This window comes from Mobula birostris, chromosome 7 (assembly GCF_030028105.1).
Source record: "Mobula birostris isolate sMobBir1 chromosome 7, sMobBir1.hap1, whole genome shotgun sequence".
NCBI classification, from domain to species: Eukaryota; Metazoa; Chordata; class Chondrichthyes; order Myliobatiformes; family Myliobatidae; genus Mobula; species Mobula birostris.
This window is the reverse complement of record NC_092376.1, coordinates 173,278,405-173,294,101: the sequence shown is the minus strand read 5'-3', so window position 1 is coordinate 173,294,101 and position 15,697 is coordinate 173,278,405. Positions and strand designations below refer to the sequence as shown.

The following is a 15,697-nucleotide window of genomic DNA, read 5'->3' as shown; positions in this document are numbered from 1 at the left end:
CCTTTTGGTATATCACAGGTCTTCAATTCCAGACCCTGTGAACCTCTTCTGCACCCTCTCCAAAGAGGGTATCTTCCCATTATGGGTGACCAGAACTGCACAGAACACTCCGGATGTGGCCTGACTAGAGTTTTATAAAGCAGCAACATAACTTGCTGACTTTTTAAACTTAACGCCTTGACTAATAAGCAAGCATGCTGTAAGCTGCCTCAGCCTCCTTGTCTGCATTCTCACAATCTTTCATGTACGAGGGTGAGGGAATGTTTTGCTTCTCCCACCGGACTGTCCTCGTACCACCCTCCCGCCCTCCTTCCTTTCTCACCTCCGAGTGTGCATGCCCCCAAGAGGTTGACCACGTTGGAGTGCTGGCCCAGGTGGCTCAGTATCTTCAGCTCGGAGATCAGGGCCTCTTTCTCAGTGGAGTGGGCACTGGCTGTGGACGCAGAGAGAAAGAGACTCAGGAGATGCCACAGTCTGGTCGTCTCTGGCAGTAATGGCTGCAACTGGTCAAGCAGGCAGCCGGGAGGGAATGATATACCAAGAGCGTGGGTCAGAGGAGAGAACTAAAGGGAGGGACCTGAGAGCCAAAACTCCACCGTGGACGGTCCCAAGCCCGGCTGTGAAAGAAAGGGGGCTGGGCATGGGGTTAGCAACCCCATCCTGTTAAAAACCCAGTGCCAACAGACACTCCAAAGGTCTCATCCCTGGGAGAGGAAGGAAACAGAAGGAAATGGGTTACACCTGGGGACAACGTGAAACACAGGCCCAGGACAGAGGGCTGTTGGCAGTCTATGCCCCGGTCGGGGTAATGTGGCTGAAGAAGAATTAGGTCTGAGGTGTTACTTAGAGGTGCTGAGTATGTGGGATGAGCTGCCAGATGAGAGGGCAGAGATTGGCCCAATTATAGTGCTTAAAAGCCTCTGGAGTCCACGGTGAAGGTAAACTACTGTCATGACCCTTGGTGTCGGAGATGGGAAGTGGGTTGTGACTGTGGAGGGAAGGGTGAGGAGGGAATTATGCCTTGGCAGAAGGGGTGAGGGTCTTCACCCCTCCGGTATCAGTGGCAGGGAAAAGGTCATGAACCCAGTGTCAGAGACAGAGAGAAGGTCGTGACCCTGATGTTGAAGTTTGGGAAAGGACCGTGAAGCCAGGAGGGGTGACCAGAGGGTTATGGCCCATGTTGGAGGTGAGGAGAATGTCACAACCCTAGGAAGGGACATGGAGAGGGTTACACTCCGTGACCCTGGCAGGGGGAGCGGCAGGAAGGTCGAACTGAACTCTTACGTTTCAGCATCTTGACGGCCACTTTGGTGGCCTCGTGTTCCTGACCCAGGCCGAAGGCCGTCGCCTCCACCACCTTCCCAAAAGCTCCCGCACCAAGCACCTTCCCTGGGAAGAGAAGCATTTAGGATGAGACCCATCCGACTGGCCCCCGTTCTCCACATCTCCCTCACATCCCTACCCTATCCATGTCCAAACACCCCTCAACCTCCCCTTCACCCCCTCCACTCCCAATCCCTCTCTCCACCATTCCCTTCACCCTGTTTACTCCCAACTCCCTCTCAAACTCCCTTTCACCCTTTCCACTCCCAAATCTTCCCTCAACCTCTCCTTCACCCCATCCACTCCTAACCATTCACTCCATCCACCACTCTATCCACTCCCAAACCCCGTCTCTATCCTTCCCTTCACCCTATCCACTCCCAAATCCTCCCTCAACCTCTCTCACCCTATCCACTCCCAACCACTCTCTCCACCCACAACTCTATCCACTCCCAAACCTTCCCTCAAACTCCCCTTCACCATTTCCACTTCCAACCTCTTCACCCCATCCATTCCCAACCCCTCTCTCCACCCACCACCATATTCACTCTCAATCTCTCTCTCTACCCTTCCCTTTACCTTATTCAGTCCCAGCCCCTCCCTCAACCTCCTCTTCACCCTATCCACTCCCAACCCCTCCCTCAAACTCCCCTTCACCCTATTCACTCCCAGCCCCTCCCTCAACCTCCCCTTCACCCTATCCACTCCCAAATCCTCCCTCAACCTCCCCTTCACCCTATCCACTCCCAACCCTTCCATCAACATCCCCTCAACCCTATCCACTCCCAGCCACTGTCTCCACCCTTCCCTTCACCCTACTCACTCCCACCTCCTCCTTCCACACCCATCTGCCGTCCTCCCACTACTCTCTCACCTTACTCCCCTCAGCCTAACCTATCATGGGCTTATCCTCACTCCTTTAACCCTCAATCCACCCCTCACGCATCCCCCCCTGTCATTTTTTTATTTCTTTTATTGAGATACCATACAGAACTGCCCACCCCACCCCCCGCCCAGTGAGCCGCACTACCCAACAACCCACTGATTTAACCCTAGCCTAATGACAGGAAAATTTACAATCGCCGGTGACCCTGTCTTTGGAATGTGGGAGTAATCGGAACACTCAGAAGAAGCCCATGCATTCACAAGAACAAACATATAAATTGATTTATGGAGGACATCAGAAGTGAACTCAAAATTCCAACTCCCCGATGTGTAATAGTGTTTTCCTATCCCACACCCACCAAACCTCCCCTTATCCCACCCCCAACCGCCACTCTTCCCCCTGTTACCCATTACCCACCCACTCCTCTCCCATCAACGACTCCACCACCTTTCCCTTCCCTGCCCACCATACCTCCGGGATGTGAGGTTCAGGCCTTGTCCTGAGAAACCCTGGACACCAGGACTGATTTCAGAATCAGGATGTGATGAGGTTTGAACCCCCGATTCTCACTTGCTGTCCTCTCTGGACACACAGCCGGCTCCCCCCGCACCCCTACACACCCCTGAGGCCCCTGGTGTGAGGGGCGGAGGGAGAGTCTGTACCTAGGCGGAGTTTCTCCCTGGGGAACTCCCACTTCTCGTTGTAGGGCAGCTGGGTGGGGTCAATAAAGGTGTAATCATTCCCGTTGACCGCCTCGATGATCTTCCAGCGCACCTCGTACTTGGGTTTCTGGAGGATTGTAAGAGTGGAGAGGTTACAGAGAAATGGGGGTGGGGTGGTGAGATTAGAGAGAAATGGAGGTGGGTGGTGAGATTAGAGAGATGGGGGTGTGGTGGTGAGATTAGAGAAATGGGGGTGTGGTGGTGAGATTAGAGAAATGGGGGTGTGGTAGTGAGGTTAGGGAAATGGAGGTGGGTGGTGAGATTAGAGAAATGGGGGTGTGGTGGTGAGATTAGAGAGAAATGGGGGTGTGGTGGTGAGGTTAGAGAAATGGGGGTGAGGCTATGGACCCCCCCCCCCGGCTGGTGCCTGTCCTGGGTAAGACTGACCTGTTTGTACTTGTAGAAGAGGAAGGCCACAATGAATATCAGGAACACCACCATGGAGATGGAAACCCACAGCACCCAGTTGAACAGCAGGCTGGCCCCAGGGTGACCTGTCAGATTAAAGGCAAATATTAACTTTATTTGTTGCACGCACATCAAAACATTGAAACATACGATATGTCGTTTGTGTCAACGACCATCACAGTCCGAGGACAGGGGAAGCCCGCAATTGTCGCCATACTCAACAGTGCCAACACAGCCTGCCCACAATTTACTAACCTAACCCATACACGTTTACAAAGCTGGGGCTTTATAAGCCTTTGGTCAGACCACACTTGCAGTACAGTATTGTGAGTAGTTTTTGGCCCCTGATTTAAGGAAGGATGTGCTGGCATTGGGAAAGGTCCTGAGGAGGTTCATGAGAATGATTCCAGGACAGAAAGGGTTAACATATGAGGAATATTTGACGATTCTGAGCTGGAACTCACTGGAGTTCAGAAGAATGAGCCCGGATCTAATTAAAACCTTTTGAATATTGACAGGTCCAGATATGTGGAGAGGATGTTTCCTGTAGAGGGTGAGACTAGGACCAGAGGACACAGCTTCAGAGTAGAGCGATGTCCATCTAGAACAGAGATGAGGAGGAATTTCTTTAGCCAGAGGGTGGTGAATCTGTGGAATTCATTGCCACAGATGACTGTAAAGCCAAGTCATTGAGTATATTTAAAGTGGGGGTTGATATGCTCTTGATTAGTCAGGGTGTCAAAGGTTACGGAGAGAAGACAGGAGAATGGGGTTGCGTGGAATAATAAATCAGCCATGATGGAATGGTGGAGCAGACTCGATGGGCTGAATGGACTAACTCTGCTCCTGGGTCTTAAAGTCTTTTGGAATGTAGGAAAAAACCAAAGCACCCAGAGGATACCCATGCGGTACGTACAAACTAGTTACAGGCAGCAGCGGGAATCGAACTGTTATTGATGGTACTGTAAAACATTACACTAACTACCTGGAGAGATGGGTTGTCGCCCTGGGGACTCCAGAGGGCATGGGATCCCCCCTCCCTCTTCCCGTTCTCCCAGACTCCCCCCCCCCACATGTCCGTCTGTTCCCCTGTCCTTATGACCAGAGTGTAGTACTGAAAATCCTGGCTTCACCTACCTCATCCTCATCCCCTTCCTCAACTTCCCTCACACCCCCCTTCACCCTCAATTCCCTCCTGAACTCTTACTCCCTTCCCTCACCCTCACCCTTACTCCCCTCTCTCAATTTCCCTCATCCTCACTCCCTTCCCTCTTCCCCACTCCTCTCCCTCACCCTTGCTCTCTTCCCTCAACCCAACTCCCCATCCCTAACCCTCACTCCCTCTCTCAACCTTCCTCACCTTCACCTCACTCCCCTCCCTCATCGTCACTCCCTTCCTTCATACCCTCTCCCCTCCCTCACCCTCATTCCCTTCCCTCACCTTTATTCCACTCTCTCAATTTCCCTCACCCTCACTCCCTTCCCTCTCCCCCACTCCTCTCCCTCACCCCAGCTCCCCTTCCCTAACCCTCACTCCCTCTCTCAACCTTCCTCACATTCACCTCACTCCCCTCCCTCAGCCTCACTCCCTTCCCTCATCCTCTCACCTTCTCCCTTCTCCTCCAACCTCGTTCCTACTCCCTCAGCTCACCACCTCCTACCCCTCTGTTCCACCTCCTATCCATCTCTCATCTCTCAGCCTCTCCCTTCATTCACCACCTCCTCCTCCCTCAATCCCTTCCCGCCTCTCCTGACATCCTTTTGCCCCTCCGTCACCCCTCTCCCTAACCCTCTTTCTCATTTCTCGCCTCCTCTCTCACCTTCTTCTCTCCATCTCTTTCTCCTTTCTCACCAATCTCCCCATCTTTCACCCCTCCCAAACCCAGCCCGGCCCCAACCAGCACCTCCCTGCTCTGGGGCCCAGAGCCGTAGCTCTATATCTGACGGACCGTGTCCTCGGACTTCCCTCCTCAATCCCAGTATAACTGCACAGGAGGAAGTGATTGCAGAGGGAAGTGCAGGAGATTTGCTCAGTGTCAGCAGTAAGGGAATTGGTAGACTGCGGGGTTGTGATAACAGAACTCTTCAAAAATATCCACAAGACCACACAAGTTCTCATTCATCCCTCCCATCTGTCCAACAATCTCTGACACCCTACCTCCTGCAGGAGGTAACATAGCATTAGGACGAGGATTGTTAGGATAGGGAGAGGCTTTCCCCCCAGGTCGTGAGACTACTGAACTCCCTGACACCACACAGCTCTTACAGCAGCATTATGCTGTTCACTTTTTAACTTGTATTGCACTTGTATTGTTTATGAATTTATTTGTGGTAATAGTACTTTGTGTTGTGCGCCTTGGCCTGAAGGAACGTTGTTCCATTTGGTGGTATGGCTGAATGACAATAAACTGAACTGGAGCTTGGGTTTGAAAAAGGAACGTCTCTCTGACAACCCCCAGGAGGTATCTGAGAGTGTGGCTCGTGGAGTAACTGGCAGACACGGTGCCCCGATGGTGTAGCTCTCAAAGTGAGAGTTCAGTACTAGTGCTGTCTGTGATAAGTTTGTACGTTCTCCCCATGACCCCACAGGTTTCCTCCTGGAGCTCCTGTTTCCTCCCACAGTCCAAAGACGTAACGGTAAGTAGGATAATTAGTCTTTGAAGTTGTCCTGTGAATAGGTTTGGGTTAAGTCATTGGGTTGCTGGGTTACACAGCTCATTGGACCGGAAAGGCTTGTTCCACTCTGAATTGCTAAATAAAATAAGATTAACAGTTTTAAGATTTAAGGAAGGAGTTTGATAAAGTTCCACATTACCAGTCAAGAAGGGGGAGACTGATGATAGGTCAAAATTACAGTCAATAAGATGAGCTGCAATGTAAGAGGTGGACAAAATGGAAAAGGGTGACTACAGGACTGACGGTGAGGTGTCTGAATGTGCGCAACATATGGAATAAGGTCAGCGAACTTGTAGCACAGTTACACATCGGCGGGTATGATGTTGTAGGCATCACTGAATCTTGGCTGAAAGATTGTAGCTGGGAGCTTAATGTCCAAGGATACACATCGTATTGACAGGCAGGTGGGCAGAGGGGGCGGCGTTGCTCTGCTGGTAAAAAATCATTAGGAAGAGGTGACACACATAAAAGTTGCTGGTGAACGCAGCAGGCCAGGCAGCATCTCTAGGAAGAGGTACAGTCGACGTTTCGGGCCAAGACCCTTCGTCAGGACTAACTGAAGGAAGAGCGAGTAAGAGATCTGAAAGTGGGAGGGGGAGGGGGAGATCCAAAATGATAGGAGAAGACAGGAGGGGGAGGGATGGAGCCAAGAGCTGGACAGGTGATTGGCAAAAGGGATACGAGAGGATCATGGGACAGGAGGCCTAGGGAGAAGGAAAAGGGGGAGGGAGGAAGAAAGAGGTGACATAGGGTTCGAAGGTGTTGAATCATTGTGGACAGAGCTAAGGAATTGCAAGAGTAAAAAGACCCTGATGGCAGTTGTATACAGACCCCCAAACAGTAGTAAGGATGTGGTCTACAAATTACAGCAGGAGATAGAAAATGAATGCCAAAAGGCCAATGTTTCAACAGTCATGTGGGGTTTCGATATGCAGATAGACTGGGGAAAGCAGGTTGGTGCTGGAAGTGTATGCTCATGTATTTTAGTAGAAGAAATAAAGGATAGACTATTTTCTAACCGGAAGGAAAACTCAAAAATCTGAGTCCTTGTGCAGGATTCCTGAGCCGATGGTGAGGAAGGTAAATGCAGTGTTAACATTCATTTCAAGAGGACTAGAATATAAAAGCAAGAATGTAGTGTTCACACTTTATAAAACACTCGTGAGGGCTCACTTCGTGTATCGTGAGCGGTTTTGGGTCCCTCATCTTAGAAAGGATGTGCTGACACTGGGGATGGTTCAAAGGAGGTTCATGAAAATGATTCCAGGTTTCAAAGGCTTGTCATATGAAAAGCATTTGATGGCTTTGGGCCTATACTCATGAGTATAGAACATAGAACATAGAATAGTACAGCACAGTACAGGCCCTTCGGCCCACAATGTTGTGCTGACCCTCAAACCCTGCCTCCCATATAACCCCCCCACCTTAAATTCCTCCATATACCTGTCTAGTAGTCTCTTAGACTTCACTAGTGTATCTGCCTCCACCACTGACTCAGGCAGTGCATTCCACGCACCAACCACTCTCTGAGTAAAAAACCTTCCTCTAATATCCCCCTTGAACTTCCCACCCCTTACCTTAAAGCCATGTCCTCTTGTATTGAACAGTGGTGCCCTGGGGAAGAGGTGCTGGCTATCCACTCTATCTATTCCTCTTGCTATCTTCTACACCTCTATCATGTCTCCTCTCATCCTCCTTCTCTCCAGAGAGTAAAGCCCTAGCTCCCTTAATCTCTGATCATAATGCATACTTTCTAAACCAGGCAGAATCCTGGTAAGTCTCCTCTGTACCTTTTCCAATGCTTCCACATCCTTCCTATAGTGAGGTGACCAGAACTGGACACAGTACTCCAAGTGTGGCCTAACGAGAGTTTTATAGAGCTGCATCATTACATCGTGACTCTTAAACTCTATCCCTCGACTAATGAAAGCCAACACCCCATAAGCTTTCTTATCTACCCTATCTACCTGTGAGGCAACTTTCAGGGATCTGTGGACATGTACCCCGAGATCCCTCTGCTCCTCCACACTACCAAGTATCCTGCCATTTACTTTGTACTCTGCCTTGGAGTTTGTCCTTCCAAAATGTACCACCTCACACTTCTCCGGGTTGAACTCCATCTGCCACTTCTCAACCCACTTCTGCATCCTATCAATGTCTCTCTGCAATCTTTGACAAACCTCTACACTATCTACAACACCACCAACCTTTGTGTCGTCTGCAAACTTGCCAACCCACCCTTCTACCCCCACATCCAGGTCGTTAATGAAAATCACGAAAAGTAGAGGTCCCAGAACAGATCCTTGTGGGACACCACTAGTCACAATCCTCCAATCTGAATGTACTCCCTCCACCACCTCCCTCTGCCTTCTGCAGGCAAGCCAATTCTGAATCCACCTGGCCAAACTTCCCTGGATCCCATGCCTTCTAACTTTCTGAATAAGCCTACCGTGTGGAACCTTGTCAAATGCCTTACTAAAATCCATATAGATCACATCCACTGCACTACCCTCATCTATATGCCTGGTCACCTCCTCAAAGAATTCTATCAGGCTTGTTAGACACGATCTGCCCTTCACAAAGCCATGCTGACTGTCCCTGATCAGACCATGATTCTCTAAATGCCTATAGATCCTATCTCTAAGAATTTTTTCCAACAGCTTTCCCACCACAGACATAAGGCTCACTGGTCTATAATTACCCGGACTATCCCTACTACCTTTTTTGAACAAGGGAACAACATTCACCTCCCTCCAATCCTCCGGTACCATTCCCGTGGACAACGAGGACATAAAGATCCTAGCCAGAGGCTCAGCAATCTCTTCTCTCACCTCGTGGAGCAGCCTGGTGAATATTCCGTCAGGCCCCAGGGACTTATCTGTCCTAATGTATTTTAACAACTCCAACACCTCCTCTCCCTTAATATCAACATGCTCCAGAACATCAACCTCACTCATATTGTCCTCACCGTCATCAAGTTCCCTCTCATTGGTGAATACCGAAGAGAAGTATTCATTGAGGACCTCGCTCACTTCCACAGCCTCCAGGCACATCTTCCCACCTTTATCTCTAATCGGTCCTATCTTCACTCCTGTCATCCTTTTTTTCTTCAATAATTGAAGAATGCCTTGGGGTTTTCCTTTACCCTACTTGCCAAGGCCTTCTCATGCCCCCTTCTTGCTCTTCTCAGCCCCTTCTTAAGCTCCTTTCTTGCTTCCCTATATTCCTCAATAGACCCACCTGATCCTTGCTTCCTAAACCTCATGTATGCTGCCTTCTTCCTCCTGACTAGATTTTCCACCTCACTTGTCACCCATGGTTCCTTCACCCTACCATTCTTTATCTTCCTCACCGGGACAAATTTATCCCTTACATCCCGCAAGAGATCTCTAAACATCGACCACATGTCCATGGTACATTTCCCTGCAAAAAACATCATCCCAATTCACACCTGCAAGTTCTAGCCTTATAGCCTCATAACTTGCCTTTCCCCAATTAAAAATTTTCCTGTCCTCGTTGATTCTATCCTTTTCCATGATAATTATAAAGGCCAGGGAGTGGTGGTCACTGACCCCCAGATGCTCACCCACTGAGAGATCTGTGACCTGACCCGGTTCATTACCTAGTACTAGATCTAGTATGGCATTCCCCCTGGTCGGCCTGTCCACATACTGTGACAGGAATCCATCCTGGACACACTTAAAAAATTCTGCCCCATCTAAACCCTTGGAACTAATCAGGTGCCAATCAATATTAGGGAAGTTAAAGTCACCCATGATAACAACCCTGTTATTTTTGCACCTTTCCAAAATCTGCCTCCCAATCTGCTCCTCTGTATCTCTGCTGCTACCAGGGGGCCTATAGAATACCCCCAGTAGAGTAACTGCTCCCTTCCTGTTCCTGACTTCCACCCATATTGACTCAAAAGAGGATCCTGCTACATTACCCACCCTTTCTGTAGCTGTAATAGTATCCCTGACCAGTAATGCCACCCCTCCTCCCCTTTTTCCACCCTCTCTATCCCTTTTAAAGCACTGAAATCCAGGAATATTGAGAATCCATTCCTGCCCTGGTGCCAGCCAAGTCTCTGTAATGACCACTATATCATTATTCCATGTATGTATCCAAGCTCTCAGTTCATCACCTTTGTTCCTGATGCTTCTTGCATTGAGGTACACACATTTCAGCCCTTTTACCTTACTGTCTTTACACCGTTTATTCTGCTTCTCTTTCCTCAAAGCCTCTCTATATGTTAGATCCGGCTTTAGTCCATGCACTTCTTTCACTGCTCTATCGCTCTGGGTCCTCATTCAGTAGAATGAGGGGTGACCTAATTAAACCTACTGAATGGTGAAAGGCCTCAGAAGAGTGGATGTGGAGAGGATATTTTCTATTGATAGGAGAGTCTAGGACCAGAGGACACAGCCTCAAACTAGAGAGACATTCATTTAGAGTGGACTGGGGAGGATGCTGTCCTGTGGTGGGGGAGTTTAGGACCAAAGGCACAGCGTCAGAATAGAGAGACATCCACTTAGAATAGAGATGAGGAGATGATGTTTCAGTAATGGGGGAATATAGGAACAGAGTAAACAGTCTCAGAATAGAGAGAACGTCCATTTTGTGGGTGTTGCACAAGTTTTCCAGCAACTGCAGAATCTCTTTTCTGTTTAAAATTCCATGACACGTGTCAGTGATAATTAAACAAATTAAGAATATATATAAAATAACTTTTAAACCATTGTTCAAACCAGATTTGGAGTATTGTGAGCAGTTTTCGGGCCCATGGGAGGTTCATTAGAATGATTCCAGGAATGAAAGGGTTAATGTATTAGGCGTGTTTGATGGGTCTGGGACTGCACTTGCTGGAGTTTGGAAGGATGAGGAAAACCAGCAAATATAGAAAGGTCTGGATAGTGTGTGTAACGCTCTCACCGTAGTTAGCAACTTCTGGGAATTCAACCCAACAGCAACATATCTCTACAACACATGGGGAATAACGATGAGAAGAACATTTCCAAAAAATAAACACGTCTTGGGTAAACATGGTTTGGATAAACACAAAAACATAAAATTTTTAATGTTCCTTTAAGGGGAAAAAAAAGGCTATCACTTGTATGAAGACTGATACACCCAAGCAAATCTGCTGTTCACCAAGAAGCAATAATTTAATCTACAGCAGTATAAACTTCAATTGAAATTTGTATTTTAAACTACAACAATCAAAGTAAAGAAAAGGACCCATCATATATAACGTGCACGTAATTGTCGGAGCTCGAGCTGGATTACCCATCTGGTTTGCTTCACTCCATTTACTCATGGTACAGAAACAGTTCTGTGCTGAAAAGTCAGTCCAAGCGAAACATAAATACCCACACAACATATAAGGACAAGGAGTCGAACTTTCTCCAAGGTTGTATGATAACTAGCTAACTAAAAAGTTATCTGCATATTCTCTGTGAGACCAAAGTTGATATGAGGATTTTCTGACATCAGTGTCTGTCCTTCCAAATTTACTTCTGAGCATTTCACCATGTGCTTCATTCAAGTTTGTTATCTGTCTCCATCCTGTGCTCCCTGTAGAAAATGGCTTACCGTTCTCTCCAGAATATTACCCAGACAAATCCTATTGGTTAATTCAAACAAGCCTAATTTATTGATCAAGTGATCTTTATTTTAAGCAGCAAAAATGAAACACTCAATTGTATAAGGGAACTTTCTTCTATACGTATAGCCGACCAGTGGTGCAGTGCCATCTGCACTGGACTTTGAGGTGAACGGTCCTGGCTTCAAGTCTGGCCGGTTTCTTGCATGCTTTCCATCCGTTCTAGACTGAGCATCGAGCTAGCAACTTGGCCTTGTGAAAAACAGACAAGCACCAAAGAAACAGCAAGGTTGCTACCCAATGTGCCAAAGGAGCAGAGAGGAGCTAGCTAAGTAACTTCCTTTTATATACGTTTGCAGTTTGCGAAAATCTGCAGAAAATAAAATGCCCAAAACGTAACTATATTAATGAAATAAAGCACGGTCTTAAACCAGGGCATTACAAGTGGATGTGGAGAGGATGTTTCCTGTAGTGGGGGATTCTAGGACCAGAGGGAACAACCTCAGAATAGAGGGATATCCATTTAGAGGAGACCGGTGTGGAGGGGGATGAGGAGAACGGAGGGGGATGAGGAGGCCGGAGGGGGATGAGGAGGCCAGAGGGGGATGAGAACGGAGAGAGATGAGGAGAAAGGAGGGGGATGAGTAGAAAGGAGGGGTATGAGGATGCTGGTGTGGAGGGGGGATGAGGAGGCCGGAGGTGGATGAGGAGAACGGAGGGGAATGAGGAGGCCGGAGGGAGATGAGGAGAACAGAGGGGGATGAGGAGGCCGGAGGGGGATGAGGAGAACAGAGGGGGTTGAGGAGGCCGGAGGGGGATGAGGAGAACAGAGTGAGACAAGAGGCTTCTGGGGATATTGGGGAAGATTTCATCTTTAGGTTTTACTCACTGCTGATTAATACATGGAAGGTCAGAGATGAGTTCATTTCTTGATTGGATGCCAAGAACTTGTAGAAGCCGCTCTCAGTTTCTTTCACACGTACCAGTGACAAAGTGCTCCTGTACCTGTCAAAAGTCACGTTCTGGAGTCACACTGGGACAAGCCAGTCGGCCCAACCCGTCAATGCTAACCAACCAGGTTCTTCTGCTCTGATGCTGTTTACCAGCAGTCAGTGTGGAGGATCCATTCCTCCCCTCAGTCTATGTGTTCCACCCTCGTTCCCAGCTCCCTGGTCCCTCACCTCTCCCCTCCCCTCAGTCCGTGTGTTCCACCCTCGTCCCCAGCTCCCTGGTCCCTCACCTCTCCCCTCCTCTCTGTGTGTTCCACCCTCGTCCCCAGCTCCCTGGTCCCTCACCTCTACCCTCCCCTCAGTCTGTGTGTTCCACCCTCGTCCCCAGCTCCCTGGTCCCTCACCTCTACCCTCCCCTCAGTCCGTGTGTTCTACCCTCGTCCCCAGCTCCCTGGTCCCTCACCTCTCCCCTCCTCTCTGTGTGTTCCACCCTCGTCCCCAGCTCCCTGGTCCCTCACCTCTACCCTCCCCTCAGTCTGTGTGTTCCACCCTCGTCCCCAGCTCCCTGGTCCCTCACCTCTACCCTCCCCTCAGTCCGTGTGTTCCACCCTTGTCCTCAGCTCCCTGGTCCCTCACCTCTCCCCTCCCCTCAGTCTGTGTGTTCCACCCTCGTCCCCAGCTCCCTGGTCCCTCACCTCTTCCCTCCCCTCAGTCTGTGTGTTCCACCCTTGTCCTCAGCTCCCTGGTCCCTCACCTCTCCCCTCCCCTCAGTCCGTGTGTTCCACCCTCGTCCCCAGCTCCCTGGTCCCTCACTTCTCCCCTCCTCTCAGTCGACAAGGAGGCCTGTTGCCCATGGCTTCACATCCCACCGAGTGGTACAGCACAGAACCGGGCCGCACAGACCAAGTAGTTCATGATGGCCCGTGTCCTCCCTGTTGATTCCAATTGCTCACATTTGGCCCATAATCCTCCTAGCCCCTTCCTGCCATGTACCTATCCAAAATGCCCCTCAAATAGGACTCGGACTGACTGACTGGGTGTCAGATTAATGAACAGCCTACCACCAACGAGTTCTCGTCTCATCACTCAGACAGTGGGCTTTTTACTGCTTACCTGTGCTCTGCTACATGTGCATTTCGAATTAACTTATTTATGGTAATACTTTGCTTTATGTTCTGTGTGTGATATATGTTTTGTAGGTGCACTGTGGTCCAGAGAAATGTTGTTTCGTTTTGATGTATATGTGCACAATCAGATGTCAATAAAGTTGAATGTGAAAATGTTGCCATTGTACCTGCCTCTTCCACTTCCTGCGGCGCTCATTCCAGATACTGTACTCACTAGCCCCTGTGTGAAGAAGTTACCTCTCAGGCTGCTTTCCAATCTCTCTGCTCCTGTATCTGTGTCCTGTAGTGTTGGACTTCTCAGTCCTGGGGAAAAGGCCATCCCTGTCCACTGATCCACAGCTTCTGTGAGGGCTCCCTTCCTGCCTGCTCTCCAGGGTATAAAGGTTCAATGTGGCCCACCTCTCCCTATCACAAACATTACAGCACAGGAACAGGCCCTTCAGTTCTTTGTTTTGTGCTGAAATAATTAGGCTAATTATGGGTTTGGGATACATCTCTGCCAAAGGAGGTGTAAGGCGCTCCTTCCCTCCGCTAGCCTGCAGGTCACCTTTGGGCAAGGTGTAGCACCTGCTTAGCCCCCCCATCAGGGTCACGTGAATCCATGGGAGTAGGTGGTGGATGGTCGTATGAGCAGCCGGTGCAGATCACAAATCCTGGTTATGTGACCACTGATGCCAGGCAGACAGTCTCTGAAGAGTATTGGTAATGACTGGGATCACCCGTCTTGTAAAGACACTGCCCAGAGGAAGGCAATGGCAAACCAGTTCTGTAGAAAAATTTGCCAAGAAGAATTATGGCCATGGGACACAGCTCATAATGGTGGTGATGAGTTATGGGTAATTAAGCTCATCCTTGTAAGGTCCACATCCCTCCATTGACTGCATATTCATGTGTACATCCATTGTACATATCTGCCCCTACCACCACTCTCCAGGTTATAAACACTTGCCCTCTACATCTCCTTTGAACTTGCCCCCAACCCCCCCCACCAAAAAGCATGCCCTCTGGTATTACACATTTCAACCCTGGAAAAAAGAAGACTAGTCAATTATCCTATCGTGTCCCTGAAGATATTATAAACCTCTATCAGATCTCCCCTCAGATCTCTGCTACTCCAGATAAGACAAGCCTAGTTAGTCCACCCTCTCCTTTTGGCACATGCCCTCTAATCCAGACAGCATCTTGTAAACCTCTTCCAACTCCCATAGTCCACACTGCACTGTATTCTCCTAATGTGCCTAAATTCTTCTGCAGACTCTCTGCTTCCTCAACACCACCTGTCCCCCACCTATCTTCGTATCATCTGCAAACCTAACCACAAAGCCATCAATTCCGTCATTCAAATCATAAAAAGATGCAGTCCCAACGCTGACCCCTGCGGAACACCACTAGTCATCGGCAGCCAACCAGAAAAAGATCCTTTTATTCCTATACTTTGCCTCCTACCAGTCAGCTAATCTCCTATGCAGGCTAGTGCCTTTCCTGTAATATCACGGACTCTTATCTTGTTAAGCAGCCTCATGTGAGGTACCTTGTCAAAGGCCTTCTGAAACTTCAAGTAAACAACATCCACCGATTCTTCTTTACCTCTCCTGCCCATCATTTCCTCAAAAAAATTCCAACAGATTTGTCAGGCAAGATTCCTGCTTTAGAAAACCATATTGACTTTGGCCTATTTTATCATGTGCCTGAGAACACATCCTTAACAATTAACTCCAACATTTTCCCAACCACCAAAGTCAGACTAACTGGTCTGTAATTTCCTTTCTTTTGCCTCCCTCCCTTCTTAAAAAGAGTGGAGTGACACTTGCAATTTTTCAGTCCCCCGGAACCATTTCAGAAACTACTGATACTTGAAAGATGCCTCCACAATCTCTTAAGATATTATAAACAAGATTTTTGAAGAGGTGGTCACAACCAGAGTACAGGCTTCAGACAGTAGATGGGAGAGCACCAGGAGAGGTAAGAGGATTAAGAAGTCAGTGCAATTCCCCTCAGCAACA

General features: G+C 48.9%; 1 protein-coding gene across 1 annotated transcript in view; it reads right to left on the bottom strand.

Annotated features, from left to right (window-relative positions):
• The window catches only part of LOC140200900 (macrophage colony-stimulating factor 1 receptor-like), a 109,257-nt gene that overhangs the window by 35,867 nt on the left and 57,693 nt on the right, over nucleotides 1-15,697 (bottom strand). Inside the window, exons 5-9 of the mRNA XM_072264547.1 lie at nucleotides 12,507-12,622; nucleotides 3,319-3,425; nucleotides 2,872-2,998; nucleotides 1,285-1,389; nucleotides 323-433 (exon numbers count right to left, since the gene is read on the bottom strand). Coding sequence (XP_072120648.1) covers nucleotides 323-433; nucleotides 1,285-1,389; nucleotides 2,872-2,998; nucleotides 3,319-3,425; nucleotides 12,507-12,622 — 566 coding nt within the window. The remainder of the gene's footprint in view (nucleotides 1-322; nucleotides 434-1,284; nucleotides 1,390-2,871; nucleotides 2,999-3,318; nucleotides 3,426-12,506; nucleotides 12,623-15,697) is intronic.